The sequence below is a fragment of the Erythrolamprus reginae genome, unplaced genomic scaffold, assembly GCF_031021105.1.
Source record: "Erythrolamprus reginae isolate rEryReg1 unplaced genomic scaffold, rEryReg1.hap1 scaffold_149, whole genome shotgun sequence".
Taxonomy (NCBI): domain Eukaryota; kingdom Metazoa; phylum Chordata; class Lepidosauria; order Squamata; family Dipsadidae; genus Erythrolamprus; species Erythrolamprus reginae.
In genome coordinates this window covers 14425-31599 of record NW_027248552.1, presented here as the reverse complement: position 1 = coordinate 31599, position 17175 = coordinate 14425, and the positions used below count along the sequence as shown (strand labels likewise).

Here is a 17175-nt window from a genome sequence, read left to right as displayed (position 1 = left end):
ATGGGCGGAGCCTTCCTGCTCCGCGGGTGGGCGGGCGGGTGAGCGGCGGTTGTGGCGGCCAATGGGCACCGGCGGCCTCCCCGGGCAGCCCCTCGCGCCGGGCCAATGGGGAAGGCGCGGTGTCCCGGCGGCAGCCGGCCTCGACGACGTCATGGCTGCGGCCACTTCTGCGGGAGCCCCGGCGCTGCGGCCCGTCCCGGCGCGGACGTCTCGGCATGGGCGGCGCGGCGCTCGGGCGGCTCCAGCTGCTGCTGCTCCAGCTGTTGGCCGGACTCAGCCTCCGCCCGCCGGCCGGTGAGTGAGTGAGCGCGCGCGGGGGGGGGGGGGGGGGCGCTGTCCGGGGTGCTGAAGGAGCCGCCCGGAGGGGCCCCGCAAAGCCCACCGGCCAGTCGCTCGGAGCTCTCCCTCGCCGAGGTGCTGAAGGGAGCCTGGCGAAGAGAGCTGCGGGCCTCAGCGGCATTTCCCGCCCAGCTTCGCGGGAGACCCGGCGCCTTTCTGGACCGGGCTTGGCCATCTGGCCTCCCAGCGGCCCTTCCAGGCAGCCCTCGGGCGGTCCGGCCAAAGACCCTGCGGGGTCCATAGGGAGGGGGCGGGAAGCAGCGGGGCTTCCCACCCGCTGGGCCTGCATCCAGTCCCTGGTGGAATGTCCCCAGGCAGCCTGCTGCCTTGCTTGGCTCCAGCTGCCGAAGCCCAGAGTGTGCCTTGTTCCTGTCCTCCAGAGGAGAGTGCGGGGCGGAGGGGTCCTTTCCCTGGGCTGGCCTGCCTGCTACAGGGCCGCCTCTCTGGTGGCACCCCTGCCTGATAGTTGGGGGCTTTCCGCAGGGAGCTCTTTTGTGCTCTCCAGCAGAGGCTGTTTCACTTGTGTTTCTCCAACTGTGGGTCTCCTGCTTCTTTCCTGGAAGAGACACGGGGGGATGGGATTTCAAACGCCACACTGAGAATTCCTAGATTGCTCAACCTTGGGGGGCAACCCTGAAGCCGAACCCAGATGTCATGGGTCTGACGTCACAGATTGGGCTCTGATGCCCCCCCTCGCTTCCCTCCTCAGCTTCTATGCAGCCATTGGGGACATGCATGTGTGAAGGAGCAGCAGGGCTTCTTGAAAACAGGCCATGCCAGACAAATCCTATATCCTTCTTTGATTGAGTGATTAGATTAGATTAGATTTATTGGATTTATATGTGACTATATTAGTGGACCAGTTAAATGCTCTGGCAAAGTATACTTGGACTCCAGTAATGCATTTGATAAAATAGACCACGGGCTACTTCTTGGCAAGGAGAGGGGCGGCGTAAATGTCCAGTTAATAAAAGATAATAAATAAAGATGAGACAATGTGGGATAGGCAGCATCACCACTGGATGGGTTTGTAGCTGGCTGTCCAACCGGTTAATCAGCCGGCTGATTTTGCCTACACAGAGGGGAGGATGGAGTGGGGCAGCCTCTGTCTGTCTCAGGCCCTGGACTCTTCCACGTCTACATGAGGAGATTGAAGCTCAGCAGATTTGCAGCTGATTCCAATCTTGAGGGAAATTGCTAACCCTTCCGGAAGGATCTTGGCAGAGCTGAGCATCGGGTCCCATCCAACAAGACGCAATTCGCCTGTGAGAAAACATGTAGGCAGCCAAATGACATGCATAGCTATAGAAGGGACCTGGGCCGACAGAAGTAACCCTGTGGGGAATTTAGGTGTCCTGCTGGATCACCCAGTGGTGGGTTGCTCTCGGTTCGGCCCGGTTTGGTGAATTGGTAGTGGTGGCAGTGGGACGCTCCGGCCACACTCCCGGGACACTTCTGTGCATACATGTGCGCAGGTGTGCACACAAACAAGAAGCGATGGGAGTTGGAACCCACTCCTGGGACCCCCGCTTCAGTACCAGCCGGCCGTGTGCTGCAGCTGCCAAAAAAGCCATTGCAGTCCTGGGGTGCATCAAGAGGAGGAGAGGATCCAGACCACGAGACTTCATAGTACTAGTCTCTATTGCACTGGTGAGGCCACGCTTGGAAGATACCACAGAGTTCCGGTCACCATGATACCTAAAAAAGATGCCGAGACCCTAAAAAGTGTGCAGAGAAGAGCAGCAAAGATGACAAAGGGTCTGGAGGCAAGATCATGCGAAGAAGGGTTGAGGGAGCTAGGTACGTCTACCAGGGGTAGGCCAAGGTGACTCTTCTATGGCTTGTGGACTTCAACTCCCAGAATTCCTGAGCCAATCATGCAAGCTGAGGAATTCTGGGAGTTGAAGTCCACAGGTCATAGAAGAGCCCACTTGTCCTACCTCTGGTCTTGTCTATCAAAGAACAGGGCTGGGGTGACAGGATAGGCACCTTCTGGTCTTCGAGGGGCTGTCCCCAAGGAGAAGGGACGGACTTATTCTCCAGAGCAAGAAGTGTTGGGTGGGGGCTTATTAAAGAGAGGTCCAGCTTCCCTCCCAGAGTTCTTCTCTGTGGCTTCTGCATTGCTGGAAGTTTTCAAAAATAGACCGGGCAACGTTTGATGAACAGATGAACAGAGTTGGAAGGGATCAAGTGGGATCTCCATTTAATGAGCACCTACAAGGTCCCTCCCGCCCTGAGTCCTGTCGGAGGGGGCGGCATAGAAGTCAAATAACATAAAATAAAATAAATGAATAAGTCCAACCCCCCACTCAAGCGGGAGACCTGCACCAGGGAGGGCGAACTTTTGGTTTGCGTGCCAAAAGGCTGTGGTGTGTGTATGTGTGCACGCACGCACGCACGCGCCCACACTCATCCCCTCCCCCACACATGTGCATCCCTTGCACACACTGCTCCCTGCACATGCGCACAAACCCTCCCATCCCCACGCATGTGCACAGGTCGCTCTGAAATCTGGGAGGGTGAACAAAGGGGCAAAATGGAAGCTTGGAAAAACGGACGTCCGGTTTGCCCAGTGTGCTGTTTTTCACATTCCGGAGCCTTCAGGGAAGCTTCCGGAAGCCTCCGGAGGGCAAAACGGCCTCCCCCAAGGCCAAAAACCAGCTGGCCAGTGTGTGCATGCTGCTGTAGCTGACACAGGGCAGCCCCTTGCGTGGTCTCCGATAGGGCCCCCATGTGCCACCTGTGTAACTCATGCCACAGGTTCTCCATCACGTCCCTCCACCCTTGCTGACCGATGGCGGTCCAGCCTCTTCGTGAAAGTCTCCAAGGGACGAAGCTCCCCCAACCTGTGTTCCATCGGTTGATCGTTCCTCCTTATTTCCTGGTCGAATCTCTCCTTGGTCAGTTTTGGTCAGTCATAACAACCACAGATCTTTTAAGTTCTGGCTTAGGAACACTGGTGTGTGCAGCTACAGAGCAAGCTCCAAGTTCCTAGAACAGACTGGATGGAATAGGGTAGAAGTTGTCGCCCGGTCTCCTTTGTTTGTAGAGAAGGAGGATAGCTGCCAGAGACTGATGGGTCAGGTGAGGAGGAGTTATCGGCTGAGGAAGCGCCTGGTACAAGTGAAAGTGCTCCAGTAGTGGACATTAAGAGTGAGGAGAAGGAAGAACCAATGTCAAGTACTAGCGATGTTGTTGTTCCAGGGAGAGGTCCTAGGGTTGGGAAAGAGACGGATAGCTACAAGGCTAATGTAGCTTGTGCAGTTGTGGAACCGTCGCATTATGGAGAACTTATTCCCATGCAAGGGAGTGTGTTCAAGATGGCCCAATCAAATTAGAGTACTGCGAAAGTACTGAAAACCTCGCTGACAATTTCACCAACGCGCAAGGTGCTAAACTACACACTGATAGTTGCACCAGGTATAACCTGAAGCAGTAAATGCAACTGTGTTTAACAATTATCAACCCCAAGGGGGGAGATTGTTAGTACATGGTACACACCGATGTTTGGGGTTGCCATGTGCGTTAAACTACCAATTGTAGTTTGTGTTTTTACAGTTACAATATCTCTTTAAGGACTTTGGCTGGTTAGCCAGAAGAGGGCGCCAGCACTCTCTCCTGTTGATGGCGCTGGAGAGAGGAGGGAGTATTTTTCTGCTTCGTGCTGCTATGTGTGGTTTGTTGATTATTTCTGCTTTGTGCTTGTAGATACGTATATATGAAAATAATACTTGTTTAGCAGACTAAGTCTGTGTCATTACTGGCTGTATCGCACCTCCACACACTCTGCTCCGTGTTTGTCGAAGGTCTCGTAGCCTAGCTGCACCGAGACATGCCAACGGTTTCCATCCATTGCTCCTTGTCCTTCCTTCAGGTGCTTTATAAAACAGCTTGACCCCCGTCCTCCTCTCTGTGGCAGCCCCCTCAAATATCGGAAGGCTGCTCTCCTGTCCCCCCTGGTCCAGTCCGTGCAGCCGCCCTTCGTATGTTTTCGTCTCCAAACCCCCTGATCACCCTGGTTGCTCTCATCTGCACTTTTTCTAGAGTCTCAACATATTTTTATAGTGTGATGACCAAAAGTGGACGTGGGAATCCAGGTGTGGTCTTACTGCCTCACTTAATCTTGATTGTGTCCTTAATGCAATTTGGGATGGCATTGGCCCTTTTTGGCTGCCGCTGCCCACTGCTGGCTCAGGCTTAGCTGGTTGTCTACTTGATGGGATCGTCTAGGGTTGAGCAGCTGGACCAGCTGGAGTCCTGGGAGGAGGCCAATAAGCTGGGCATGTTTGGCCGTGAGAAAAGACAAATGGGGCAGTGAGGCAGAATGGCCAGGGCAACATTAGCTGGTTACATTTATTACAACCACCCACCCCAACAGACTCTGACTGGCTTGCAAGGATAACGATAACGATAACGATAACGATAACGATAACGATAACGATAACGATAACGATAACGATAACGATAACGATAACGATAACGATAATTATAACGATAACGATAACGATAACGATAACGATAATGATAATGATAATGATAACGATAACAATAACAATAACGATAACGATAACGATAACTATAACTATAATTATAACGATAACGATAACGGTAATTATAACGATAACAATAATGATAATGATAATAATAATGATAATGATAACGATAATTATAACGATAATTATAACGATAACTATAACGATAATTATAACGATAACGATAACGATAACGATAACGATAACGATAATGATAATTATAACGATAACAATAACAATAACGATAACGATAACTATAACTATAATTATAACGATAACGATAACGGTAATTATAACGATAACAATAATGATAATGATAATAATAATGATAATGATAACGATAATTATAACGATAATTATAACGATAATTATAACAATAACGATAACGATAACTATAACTATAATTATAACGATAACGATAACGGTAATTATAACGATAACAATAATGATAATGATAATAATAATGATAATGATAATGATAATTATAACGATAACTATAACTATAATTATAACGATAACGATAACGGTAATTATAACGATAACAATAATGATAATGATAATAATAATGATAATGATAATGATAATTATAACGATAACTATAACTATAACTATAACTATAATGATAACGATAACGATAACGATAATTATAACGATAACAATAACGATAATTATAACGATAACAATAACGATAATGATAATAATAATGATAATGATAATGATAATTATAACGATAATGATAATTATAACAATAACGATAACGATAATGATAACGATAATAATAATTTATTAGATTTGTATGCCACCCCTCTCTGAAGACTCGGGGTGGCTCACAACAACAATAAAACAATACAAACAAATCTAATAATTCAAACTGTAGCTAAAACCCATTTTCTTAAAAACAATTTATATTACACAATCATACACATAACTTTAATGGTCAGAAAAGGGGATACATTAGTTGCCCCATGCCTGGCGACATAGGTCTTCAGGCTCTTGTGAAAGGCAAGGAGGGTGGGGGCAGTTTGAATCTCCGGGGGTAGTTGAGGGCCAGAGCTGCCATGAAGAAGGCTCTGCTCCTAGGCCCTGCCAGATGACATTGTTTGGTCGACGGGACCTGGGAAAGGCCAACTCTGTGGGACCTGATTCTGGTCCGATGCCATGTAGGGCTTTATAGGTAATCAGGCCAGTAAGTTAACCTAGAAGCCGCTCCCTACCCCAAAACCACTCCTTAAAACACGGCTTCAAAGCCCCCACCAGCCCCACAGACAAGCTCACCCCAGAGAACCACGCAGAAGGCGGGCCTGGCTGCTCTCGGGCTCCAGAAAGCAACGGACCCGATTACAGCTCTCAGACAGAATCCCAGGACCACAAGGGATGAGAGGGTTAGAGGTCAGAATCCTTCCACAAAAGGGAAGAACTACTGGGCCCCTTTGGGGAGGGGGCGTGAGAAACCGCAGGTGGTGCAGGGCTCCTGCACAGGCACCTCCGTCCGGCTCTGGGAAGGGGGCTCCTAGGGGGCTCCCAGTGCGGGGGAGGGAGATTTGGGGCAACAGGCTGGGCTTCCCAGTGGGGGGATCTCACGGAGGCAAAGGTAGCCCCCCCCCTCGCACATGCCCTTGCCCGATGACGCTCTCTGTCCAGATTTCTTCCAGGTTGCCATGCGCTCCCACGCACCCCAGCCCCCCAGCAGGCTGCCTGCACCCTGGGTCCCCTCTCTGGGTCCCATGCAAAGGGAGAGAAGGGCCCACTCGGCCAGAGACGGGATGCGGCCGCATCGCACCAGTCCTCCCGAGCGGGATATTGATTTTCTGGGCAGTTCTGAGAACTGGTGCTTGGAAGAGACCATCCCCCCTTTACAGAGCTAATCCTGCAAGGGAGGCAGGAAGGAAACACTCCGGTGCGCCTGTAGCTCCAGCCGGCTTCCTCCTCTCCACTGCCCGGCTGCTCTGCGGGTCTTCAGAGACGGCCTTTGGGTCAAGCGTCTTCCATTGGGAGCCTTGTCTCTAGACTGAGTTTCTCCCCAGCCCCCCCCTCCCATTGTGGTGTTTCCATCCCTGGGCCTTGACTTTCTCAAAGGTTGTTGGAGGGCTGGTGTGAGCTTTTTGGAGTTTGCGTCCAACATGGCTGAGACAGCCATTTGCAGAAGGGCTGCTGGGCGTCCTCAGAAAGGCCCTTTCCAGGGTCCGTTCTCTGCAAGTGCGGGGTGGAAGGGCAGCGGGACCTTCTCTGGAAGGCAGGCCCAGTCGGTCCTTCTGGGGAGGGCCTCGGTGGGCTTGCTGGTGGGGGGGAGGTCTTAGGCCAGCTGAGTCTTCCCCCCAGAGAACTTTCTGCAGGTTCTCCTTGGAAGCGCTGCAAGACCGTTTCACGGGGGGGGGGGGAGGAAAGCGCCTGGCCGCCTCTTCGGCCTCTCTTGGGGGAGGGGGCTCCCGGCTCCCCCTCCAGGCACAGGCTTGTCTTCGCACCCCGGCCCTGCCCAGCACCCTCCGACCGCCGTCCGCACTGCCTCTCTCTCCGCAGCTGGGCTGCTGGTGACCGACTACTTCACCCGGACCCCGCGCAAGCTGAACGCCTTCCGCTCCTTCACCAGCCTGGAGCTCTTCCACTTCCGCATCCCGGAGGACACGGCGGTGGCCGTCTGGAACCTGGTCACCTTCAAAGAGCAGGGCGGCTCCCTCGGGGACCGTTGCCCGGACCGCAGCGTCACCGTGTGAGTCGAGGCCAGGGGGCCATGCCGGCTGCCACGCTTGCTCAACCTTCAACCAGTCCCCAGGCCCCGAGCGAATGGCCGGCCCTGGCGGAATTGGTGGGAGGCCCAAAACTTTGGAAACTGGGGAGGGAGTGGGGCAGGGAAGGGCTACCAAGGTTTTTACTACCCCACGGCCTGCATTTTCCTTCAGCCTCTTTCAGTGCAGGTTGGGGGCTCTGGGGTGGAGCTCCATTTTTGCTACCCCACTGCACCCCCCCCCACCGGGCAGCAGGATAGGGGAAGCTTTCCAGGCCCAAAGCAGGGGGGGGCTGGATGCCCATCCTGGCAGAGCACTCCCCAGCCCCCCTCCTCCTCCTCTTGCAGCCCCCGCCCGCCCGCCCCCCCCCCTGCCTCCAACTCTTCCCTCTGTCTCTCTGGGCAGGTACTTCCGCTCAGGAGCGCCCCCCGTCATTAACCCCCTGGGCATGCACTTCCCCAGGGACACGGCTGTGCCCGGCTCCTTTGCCCTCACGCTCACCTGGACGCTGCCCAACCGGACCACGGGGGTCTTCAACATCACCAGCCCCCTGCCCGGGGACTGGTTCCTGGCCGCCCACCTGCCCAAAGAGCAGGGCAAGATCTCTGTCAAGGTGAGTGACGGCTGCGGGAGGGCAGGCTGTTCCCTGGAAGGGGGGCAGTCCCGGGGCCTCCCTGCAAGGCTGGGCGTGCGGGTGGGGGGCAGTTGGGCTGGGCTGGGGTCTCCTGACAGGGCCCCTCCCCCCCACAGGGACTCGCAGAGGACTGCCAGTATCTCTTCCAGCCGCAGCTCATCGTCCAGCGCCTGGTGGGCATTGGGCTGCTGCACCCGGGCTACGAGACGGAGCACGTCCTCTCCCCCCACAATCGGTCCCTGCTCTACAAGTGAGTGGGGCACCAGGGAACCATGAGGCAAGGGGTTCCCAAGGCAGCGTAGAATCCCAGGAGGGGAACGCAGGAGGCCCCCACTGATCTAGCCGGGGTCCCCAGGGACGACCCCGCAGGCCCAGCCAGGGCACCAGCTCCACACTCGCCTCCCAGTTCAAAACTGACCACCTGGAAGGAGAACCTACTTTCCTGGCAGCAAGAGGCATGCTGGGAAAGCCATGACATCATTGGAGGGGGGCGGGGGGGCTCGGATTGAATGAAAGTCAAAGAGGGAGCCCCCCTTTCCCCCAGTGCCTGCTGGAAGCTTGGCCTGCCCGTCCTGGGCCGCCTCTGGCAGGGGCAGCTGCCCACCCTGACGCGAGACCCCTTGGCCCGCAGGGTCTTCGTCCCCAGCTACACCTCCAGGGTGCTCGTGCAGTTGCGCGGCTGCCACAGGGGCAACCAGAGTGCGCCAGGCTGCCCACTGGGGCTGAGGGTGCGTGGCAAGGCCCCCCCTCTGCACAATTCCACCGCCGTGGACTGCCGAGAGCAGCTGCCCTGCCGCCTGGTGCTGGAGCAGCCCTTCTGGCAAAACTGGTACTTCATCCTGGTGGAGAGGCTTCTGCCGCTGCCCGACCGGATCAGCTTCCAGCTGGGCGTGCAGCTGAAGGGTGAGCTGGGCCCACGGGGAAGGGGCTGCCGGGGTGGGAAGCACCGGGCTCACCTGGGCCTCTGGAGACACCACCTGTGGACGTGACAGACTCCGCGGAACGGAGCAGGCCCACCGGGTGGGACGCGTTTCCCAAACGGGTCATGGACCCATCCAGACCCCTGACCCCTCCCCAGTAGCACGCTGAGTGTCTGTCTTGAGGTGGGGGTGCCTGATGAGGGGAAGGGGAGGGGGACCCCAGGGGCCTCGGTTGGCTCCCTTCTCTGCCCCTTTTCTGAAAACGGTCCCTGACTGGATCCAGGAATCCCAAAAGGGGGAGAGCGGAGGAGGCTGCCCTGTTGTGGGGGAGGGGAGGGGCCGCTGGGTGGACCAGGATCCAAATGCCGTCCCCTCTGTCTTTGCAGACTGCTCCCGGACCGGCCTGGGGGAAGCTCAGCTCCCGGCCTCCCACTTGAACATGCCTCACTCCTTCGGCTCCCCGGGAGGGCTGGCCTTGGCTGACCTCTTGTCCCCCTCCCTCCCCAGCAGCCCCCAGCCCCCAGCCCCGCCCACGCCCCCCAGGCCTCCCAGAGGGGGGGAGCACTGCTGGCCCACGCGGCCCACTCTGCGCAACGAGCTGGACACCTTCTCCGTGCACTTCTACATCTTCTTCGGGCCCAACGTGTCGGTGCCCCCCGACCGTCCAGCCGTCTTTGCCATCAACCTCCTGCCGGTGCTGGACAGTGGCGGGATCCTCAACCTGGAGCTGAAGCTGAATGTGGTGCGTCCACTTGGCAAGTCTCTCGAGGGTGGGGGGTGGGGGAGTTGTCAAGGAGTGTGCAGAGTGATCTCCGAGTTGTCAAAGATTCACACACGCAGAGGAAACGGGGCGTTGTAGCAGACTTCCATCCAACGGCCCCGGGATCTGAGCAACGGTTCAGCCAACCAGGTGCATCAAGCGTATAAAATATTATTTACTTTGGCAAATATCTCGGTCAAGAACAGTCCTAGTCATACACAGTTAAATCAGTCAATACATACACAACACTATAAGTCTTACTTGTTCAGCTTACAAGTCCATAAACCAGCATTTAACATGCAGTTTCTACTACAGCAGTCACAGAGAACATAACAGAAACAGCCGAGAATGACACTTCTGGCTCCCTCTAGTGGCCATCTGCAACACTAGCTCTTAAAGCAACAGTGTTCTAATACATTTAAGCATACATTGTTAGTTTGTTTATACACTGCTCAAAAAAAAAGGGAACCCTTAAACAACATAATATAATTCCAAGTAAATCAAACTTCTGTGAAATGAAACTGTCCACTTAGGAAGCAACACTGATTGACCATCCATTTCACCTGCTGTTGTGCACATTCAACCTTGTACAGAACAAAGGATTCAAGGAGAATGTTTCATTCCTTCAGATCTAGGATGGGTTCTTTGAGGGCTCCCTTTATTGTTTTTGAGCAGCGCCTGTTGCCAAAGCCAAGCAGTTATGTACGTGGGACTAACAGGGCTCAGCAGCCATCAGGGGCCGTGGGGTGCAGGAGGGGCTGGGCGGCCAGAGAGTGGGGGCCCTGAGACATCCCGGGGGCAGAGCTGAGGGTGGGGGCGAGAAGGAGACCTCACGGAAGGTCTGATGAGGAAGATGATGGTGCCGCCCCGTCTCCCTCCCTTTAGTCCTCTCTGCACGGGGAGAATGCCACCATCTTTGCCTGCCTGAACCACGAGGTGCCTTTGGCCTCCGAAAGGGACTCCCCAGTGACCTGCCAGACAGGTAAAGGCAGACACCCCCCCTCACACCATCTGCAATGAGAGCAGCAGGGACTGTCCGGGGGGGCAGCCCTCGCAGGGCAAGCAGTCAGGCCAGCTGCCCTCAGCCGCGGCTTCTCCTTGGCAGAGCTGCTTGCTGGGTTCCTGCTGTCCATCAATGCCGCCTCCCCCTTCACCCGACTGCGCGTCCCCTACCCCCAAACGGGGACCTGGTACTTGAGCCTGCGCTCGCTCTGCACCACCGGCCAAAGGTAGGAGAGCCCAGCTGGGCACCACGAAAGAATCGCATTTAAGGGTTGTATGCCCTTTCATTGCTGTACACCCGCCAGGGTCCGTCAAGAGAGGAGGGGGGTTATAAATCAAATGGATTAAAAGAGCAGCAGGGGGTGGCTCAGCTGCCCCTGTGCCTGCTGGTTGGGGGGGGTCTCAGTCTGTGGCCGGAGCTGGTGGGGGAGGACCTCCCTGCCTGGGGAGACCTTCCCTTTTCAGAGCCCTGGTTTCTCTCCTCCACTGGCTGGGGGGGGGCTCCCTCAGCGGTCGACTTTTCCCTTTGCGCCCCACATGAGGCCCCCTTGGAGCCAAAGGTGGCCGTCCTCTCAAAATGCCCAGCTAAATGTTGGGAGAGGGTGGGGCCGGCCTTGAAGGAGGGACGGAGTCCACAGGGGAGGAGCCTTTCCCAGAATGCCCCACTCTGATGTCGGTGGTGGGGCAGTCAGGGTGGGAGGCGCCCCAGCTCCTGTGGGGCTCTCCGTGGGGCTGCCAGGGAGGGTTCAGCTGTGGTGCCCACAGAAGCAGACGGGAGCTCTGCCACGCGAAGGGCCCAGTGGGCCCAGACCCTGAGTGGGTCAAAACAGCATCCCAACCAGGGCTGGATTCTGGCTTTCCAGACCGGATCGCCTGAACCAGTAGCGATCCACTGGTGACGTCATGGATCCGGTTCGTTTGGTGCCGATCGGTGGGCGCCACCATCTTTTTTTCGGGATTTTTCCAGAATGTTTTATGGTTTTGAAGTGTTTTCCTCCTCCACTGCTGCTGCTGCTGCTTGAAAAAGGCCCCCCCCGCCCCCCCCCCCACTCCGGGGTTTATACTTCCCTCCCCCCCTCTGCCCCTAGCACAGCTGGCCAGCTCCCTCCGCTGTGTCTCGGGATGTTTATAGCCTCTGAGCATGCGCAGAAGCAGAATTGCATGAGGGGCCACACACGAAACATGGCGATGCAAACCGGTGGCGGAGGCCAGTGGAACTCCCCACCCCTGATCCCAACCAGAAAGGTATCAACAAAAGAGGAGAAGATGGAAAGTGGGGGAAGGGCAGTCACTTTGTATACACTTTAAACATATTCAGTTGGGATTGTTTTTCAGTTGGTCAGCACCTTTTCCATCCTCACACATATTCTGCAGAGCATGCGCAGAAACTATGCGCGTCCGTTGTCCCACCATAGTCTTAGTCCCCCTTGTTAACAACCGACTGGCCGTTCAAGAGGGGCAGTTTTTTGAGTTACTGAAGTTGAATTTTGCTACACAATTCTCCCAGCTCTGAAGTAAGAAGAAACTGTTGGTGTGGAATCCAGAGCTGGGAGAATTGTGGAGCAAAATTCAACTTCAGTAACTCAAGAAACTGCCCCTCTTGAACGGCCAGTCGCAAGGAAGGGGCCTCGGTTTTGTAACAAGGAGCCGCCTTCGTTCTTCCCAGTTTGAAGTAAGAAGAAACTGGTGGTGTGGAGTCCACACTGGAAACAACAAAGGCGGCTCCTTGTTACAAAACCGAGGCCCCTTTCTTGCCCCCCCCCCTCAGTTCCTGGGTGGCACTCACTCCCCCCCCCATCTGGAGGAAGAGGCTGCTTGTGCCCCCCGCCACGACCAGCCCCAGCCCCCCAGCCCCGGCGTGGCTCTTCCGTCCTCCGTCCGTTTCCCCCTCTGAGCAGAAGGGCCCAGGGGCCTGGCCTCAAGCAGGGGGTGGGATGCTGCCAGGGCCCCCCTCCCTCCGGCCCAGCCTGCCTCTCTGCCCCCCTTCCTCCCCCCTGCAGGCCTTCGTCCTGTGGCAACGTGACCGCAGAGGTCTACCTGCGTGCCTTCCTCTCGCCCTGCATCAACGACTGCGGCCCCTACGGCCAGTGCAAGCTCCTGCGCACCAACAACTATCTGTACGCGGCCTGCGAGTGCAAAGCGGGTGAGTGGGTGGGCCCAGCCCCCGCATGCTCTCTGGGGGGAGGGGGCTCCGTTCCCAGCTTGTCCCGCCTCCTCTGTCTCCTCTTAAGGGACCCTCTTCTGCCTCACACGTCCCAGCGACCGATCAGATCGCACACAGTCGGCCTCCTCCAGGTCCCATTGACCACCCAATGCTGGCTGGCAGGACCATAGGGAAGGGCCTCCTCTGTGGTGGCCCCGGTCTTCTGGAACCAGCTCCCCCGCCAGAGATTCTGGCCTTCCGAAAGGCTCTGAAAACACACTTAGGCCCGCAGGCCTGGGGCCATTGAGAAGTCCTCCGCTCCAGCCCGTAGCACGAATGAGGGACGGTTGCACGGTGTTCGTGGAGGGTTTTAATTTTCCTACTTGGTTTCATTCCATGTATTGGCGCATCGTAATTTTGTGAAAAGGGCGGCCTATAAATTTGAAAAATAATAAGTGCCGGCCCCCACTGCCCGGTCACTCCTAGTTTTGGGGAAGGGGTATGAGGGCTCCCCAGATAGTCCCTGGAGTGGGGGTGGGGGGAGTGCGCCCTCTCGGGTGCCCCCCCATGGCCGTTCTCGCCCGCAGGCTGGAGCGGCTGGGGCTGCACGGACAACGCGGCCGCCTTCTCCTACGGCTTCCAGCTGCTCTCCACCCTCCTCCTCTGCCTCAGCAACCTCATGTTCGTCCCTCCGGTGGCCATCGCGGTGCGGACCGGATACCTGCTGGAGGCGGCCGTCTACGTCTTCACCATGTTCTTCTCCACGGTGAGAGCTGCCGTGGATGCCCCCCTCCCCCGGCAGACAGAGGGACTGGAGGGACCAGAGTGAGGGGAGAGGGGCTCACCTGCTGTGGTTTGGGGTCACTCCCTCTCACTTGGTTTCCTGCCCCGGTGGCCTTGAGCCGGGCTGTCCGTCTTCCAATCAGCACCCGAGAAACAAGCCATCGTTTTGAGTTGGGAGACTCTGGCCAGCCACGCGGTCTCCTGGGTGGAAGGAGTGGGGGGGCTTCCACCCTGTTTCTAGTTCCCGGTGACCCCCATCAGGTGGAGGATCCCCAAAGGATCCCTGTGGCCCCCCGTCCCAAAGACAGCAGCCACAGTGGCCAGTCCAGCCGCCCGGCATGCCAGGAGAGGCACCTCTTCTTCCTCCTCTTTGTGGGTCCAGCCCCAAGTCCTGGGGAGGGGGCTCTATCTAGCCCGGCCTCCCTGCCAGGTCACTCACTCAGCTGCTCCCTTCCGCCTGCAGCCTCTGGGGCTCTCGCCTAGAAGGGGGTCTCCAGGGAGAAGGGGCGGGGAGAAGCCGGGCTGCTGGAGGGTCTGGCCCGGGTGGGGGCAAGGGATCAGCCCCCCCTTTCTGCCTCTGCCAGTTCTACCACGCGTGTGACCAGCCGGGCATTGTGGTCTTCTGCATCATGGACTATGACGTGCTGCAGTTCTGCGACTTCTTGGGCTCCCTCATGTCCGTCTGGGTCACCGTCATCGCCATGGCCCGCCTGCAGCCCGTCATCAAACAGGTAGAGAGGAGGGAGGGAGGGGCAGCGCTGCTCGAAGGAGTTGGAAGCAGGCGGGGGGGGCTGGGGGTCAGGCTGGCAGTGCACCCACGGGAGACCCCGGGCAGGGGAGACGGCGGACAGGGCCACAGAGTTGTATCGCCGTGAAATAGGGACCCGCTTGGCCAAGGGACGGGATCCCCTGGGAGGGGTCCATGAGCCCCTCTGGGTCCAGCCTCCCTCGCAGGGTCATTGGGTGGGAAGGAGGGATCGCGACGGAGGCTGAAAGACAAGAAATTCTCATGACCTCAACTTTGAGCCCCCCTTCTCTCCCCCCCCCACCCCTGAGAGTAAACGAGGGCCCCAGGGCACGCTCCCCCTCCATGCGCTGCTGTGCCAATGTGGGGAGGAGACCCCATATTGTGGGGCCCTCCTCCCCTTCCAGGAGAGCCCCAGTATCCACCCGTCCCAGGCCCTGCAGGGCAGCCGGGCATGCCAGAAGGGCCGTCCAGGGCAGGGTGGGCAGGGCTCCTGTGGCCAGGCACCTGTGGGCAGGCAGGCTGATCTGGGCACAGCTGAGGGCAAGGGGGGCCGGACAGGCCTGGCTCTCCTGCGACGGTGGTGCTTCTGAGCCGGCAGACTCAGCCCAGGAGGGGCCTCACTCAGTCTGTCATCTGCCCGTCCATCACTGTCTGGTTCAGTTCTGCAAGCCAACAAGATTGACACGGACTTCAGGGGAGAATCAGAACGGCAGAACAAAACAGTGGCTGCCAACCTGCCTTCCCCATTGAGGACCGGTAGATTGCAAGAGTCAAAAAGAGGGCAGGGGAAATATTGACTGACCCCTCGCATCCTGGACACAAACTGTTTCTGCTCTGACCCTCAAAACGTCGCTACAGAGCACTGCACACTGAGAGAACTAGACACAAGGACAGGTTTTTCCCCGAACGCCCTCACTCTGCTAAAGAAGCAATTCCCTCCACACTGTCAGACTATTCACTAAGGCTGCACTACTGTCAATCTTCTCATCGCTCCCATCCCCCATCTCCTCCCACTTGTGGGGACTGTGGGGCTGTGACTTTGTGGCTTGTATCCTTACAATTTGTATTGACCGGTCCCTAATATGACCGGGTTGCTTACTTGTGCCCGGACTATATATTAAGTGTTGTACCTTATCTTTTCTTTGATGCCCACTGAGAGCATGTGCACCAATGATGCGTCCCTTGTGCGCCCAATCACACTCATCTCTTCCCCTGCACAGGTGTTGTACCTGCTGGGGGCGATGCTCCTGTCCATGGCCCTGCAGCTGGACCGCCACGGCCTCTGGAACCTGCTGGGGCCCAGCCTCTTCGCCGTGGGCGTCATGGCCATCGCTTGGGTAAGGACCCCTCCCTCCCGCCCCTCCCCTGGGTCCCCAGCTGGGCTGCCTGACCAGAGGCTCAGCTGCCCAGCCTCCCTGGGGGGCGTCCAGACGGAAAGACCTTTCGACCCCCAAAGGCCAGGCACAGTCAAGAGCCTGGCTTCGCGGGAGCAGCCCCCTCCTTGCCCTACAGAAAAGTGGGGCTGAGCCCTGGGTGCCCGAGCCCCCCAAACAGGGGAGGTCGGGTGGGCAAGGAGGGTTTGATTCCCAGCGGGGGTTGTGGCCAGGCCTTGTGTGGCCGGGAGAACCAAGGGGACGGAGGGGTGGGGAGGGGTGGCTGGAGCCGCCCAGAATGGCCGAGGCACACAAGCCGCCCCTCCTGTGCCGCGGTGCCTCCTGGACTGGCGGCCACCTTCTTCCGCCCGCAGACGGTCCGCACCATCCGCCGGCGCCACTGCTACCCGCCCACCTGGCAGCGCTGGGCCTTCTGCCTGCTGCCGGGGGCCCTGATCGCGGCCTCGGCCGTGCTGCTCTACGCCTTCGTGGAGACGGAGGAGAACTACTTCTACATCCACAGCATCTGGCACCTGCTGATCGCGGGGAGCGTGGGCTTCCTGCTGCCGCCCCAGGCCAAGGCCGAGGCCCCCGGGCTGGCGGGACCCCTGCCTCGGCGGAAGGGCTGCGGCTACCAGCTCTGCGTCAACGAGCAGGAGGAGCTCGGCCTGGTGGACCCGGGCACCGCCGGCACCACCGCCTCCATCACCAGCGTCTGCACCAGCTGATGCAGGCCGGCGGCCGAGGGGACTCTGGACAGACGGGCGGCCGGGATGGGAGCCCCCTCTCCCCCCCCACAAGCCGGACCACGCTTGCTCTGGACTCTGTGCCAACTATGGACCCCTCCACTCCCGGCCCAGGGCCTCTGGTGCCAAGGGAGGGGGGGCTGCCTCGTGCCTACCCCGGGAAGGGGAGCCTCGGATCACGCCCTTCCCCTTGCGCCCCCCCCCGCACAATATGCACACGCTGCCCGGTCAAGACCGTTTGTGGGGGGAGGGAGGGAGAGTGGCCCCCGACCCTGCTAGCTCAAGGCCTCTGCGGACACAGCAGCAGCTGCTTCCGGCTTCAGAGGTCTGGGGGCGCCCACAGGGGTCCCTAGGGGAGCCCCCGCCCGGCCAGGACACCGGCGCCGCTTGAGCTTGGGCTGGGGGTCAGGGGCGCTGGGCCGGAGAAAGCGCCTCCCCCAGGCTGGGAAGGAAGGCCGGGGGAGGCTCGGGG

The 17175-nt window shown here is 57.9% G+C and overlaps 1 protein-coding gene across 1 annotated transcript; it reads left to right on the top strand.

The window, feature by feature from the left end:
* Positions 1 to 213: 213 nt before the first annotated feature.
* Positions 214 to 16965, top strand: LOC139155939 (transmembrane protein 8B-like). Its single transcript, XM_070731318.1, has 13 exons — positions 214 to 294; positions 7389 to 7578; positions 8000 to 8207; positions 8345 to 8478; positions 8860 to 9131; positions 9535 to 9890; positions 10794 to 10890; positions 11014 to 11137; positions 12911 to 13053; positions 13641 to 13819; positions 14421 to 14567; positions 15805 to 15921; positions 16332 to 16965. The coding sequence occupies exons 1-13, from the start codon at positions 216 to 218 to the stop codon at positions 16683 to 16685; spliced, it is 2400 nt and encodes a 799-aa protein (XP_070587419.1). The 5' UTR covers positions 214 to 215; the 3' UTR covers positions 16686 to 16965.
* Positions 16966 to 17175: the final 210 nt, after the last annotated feature.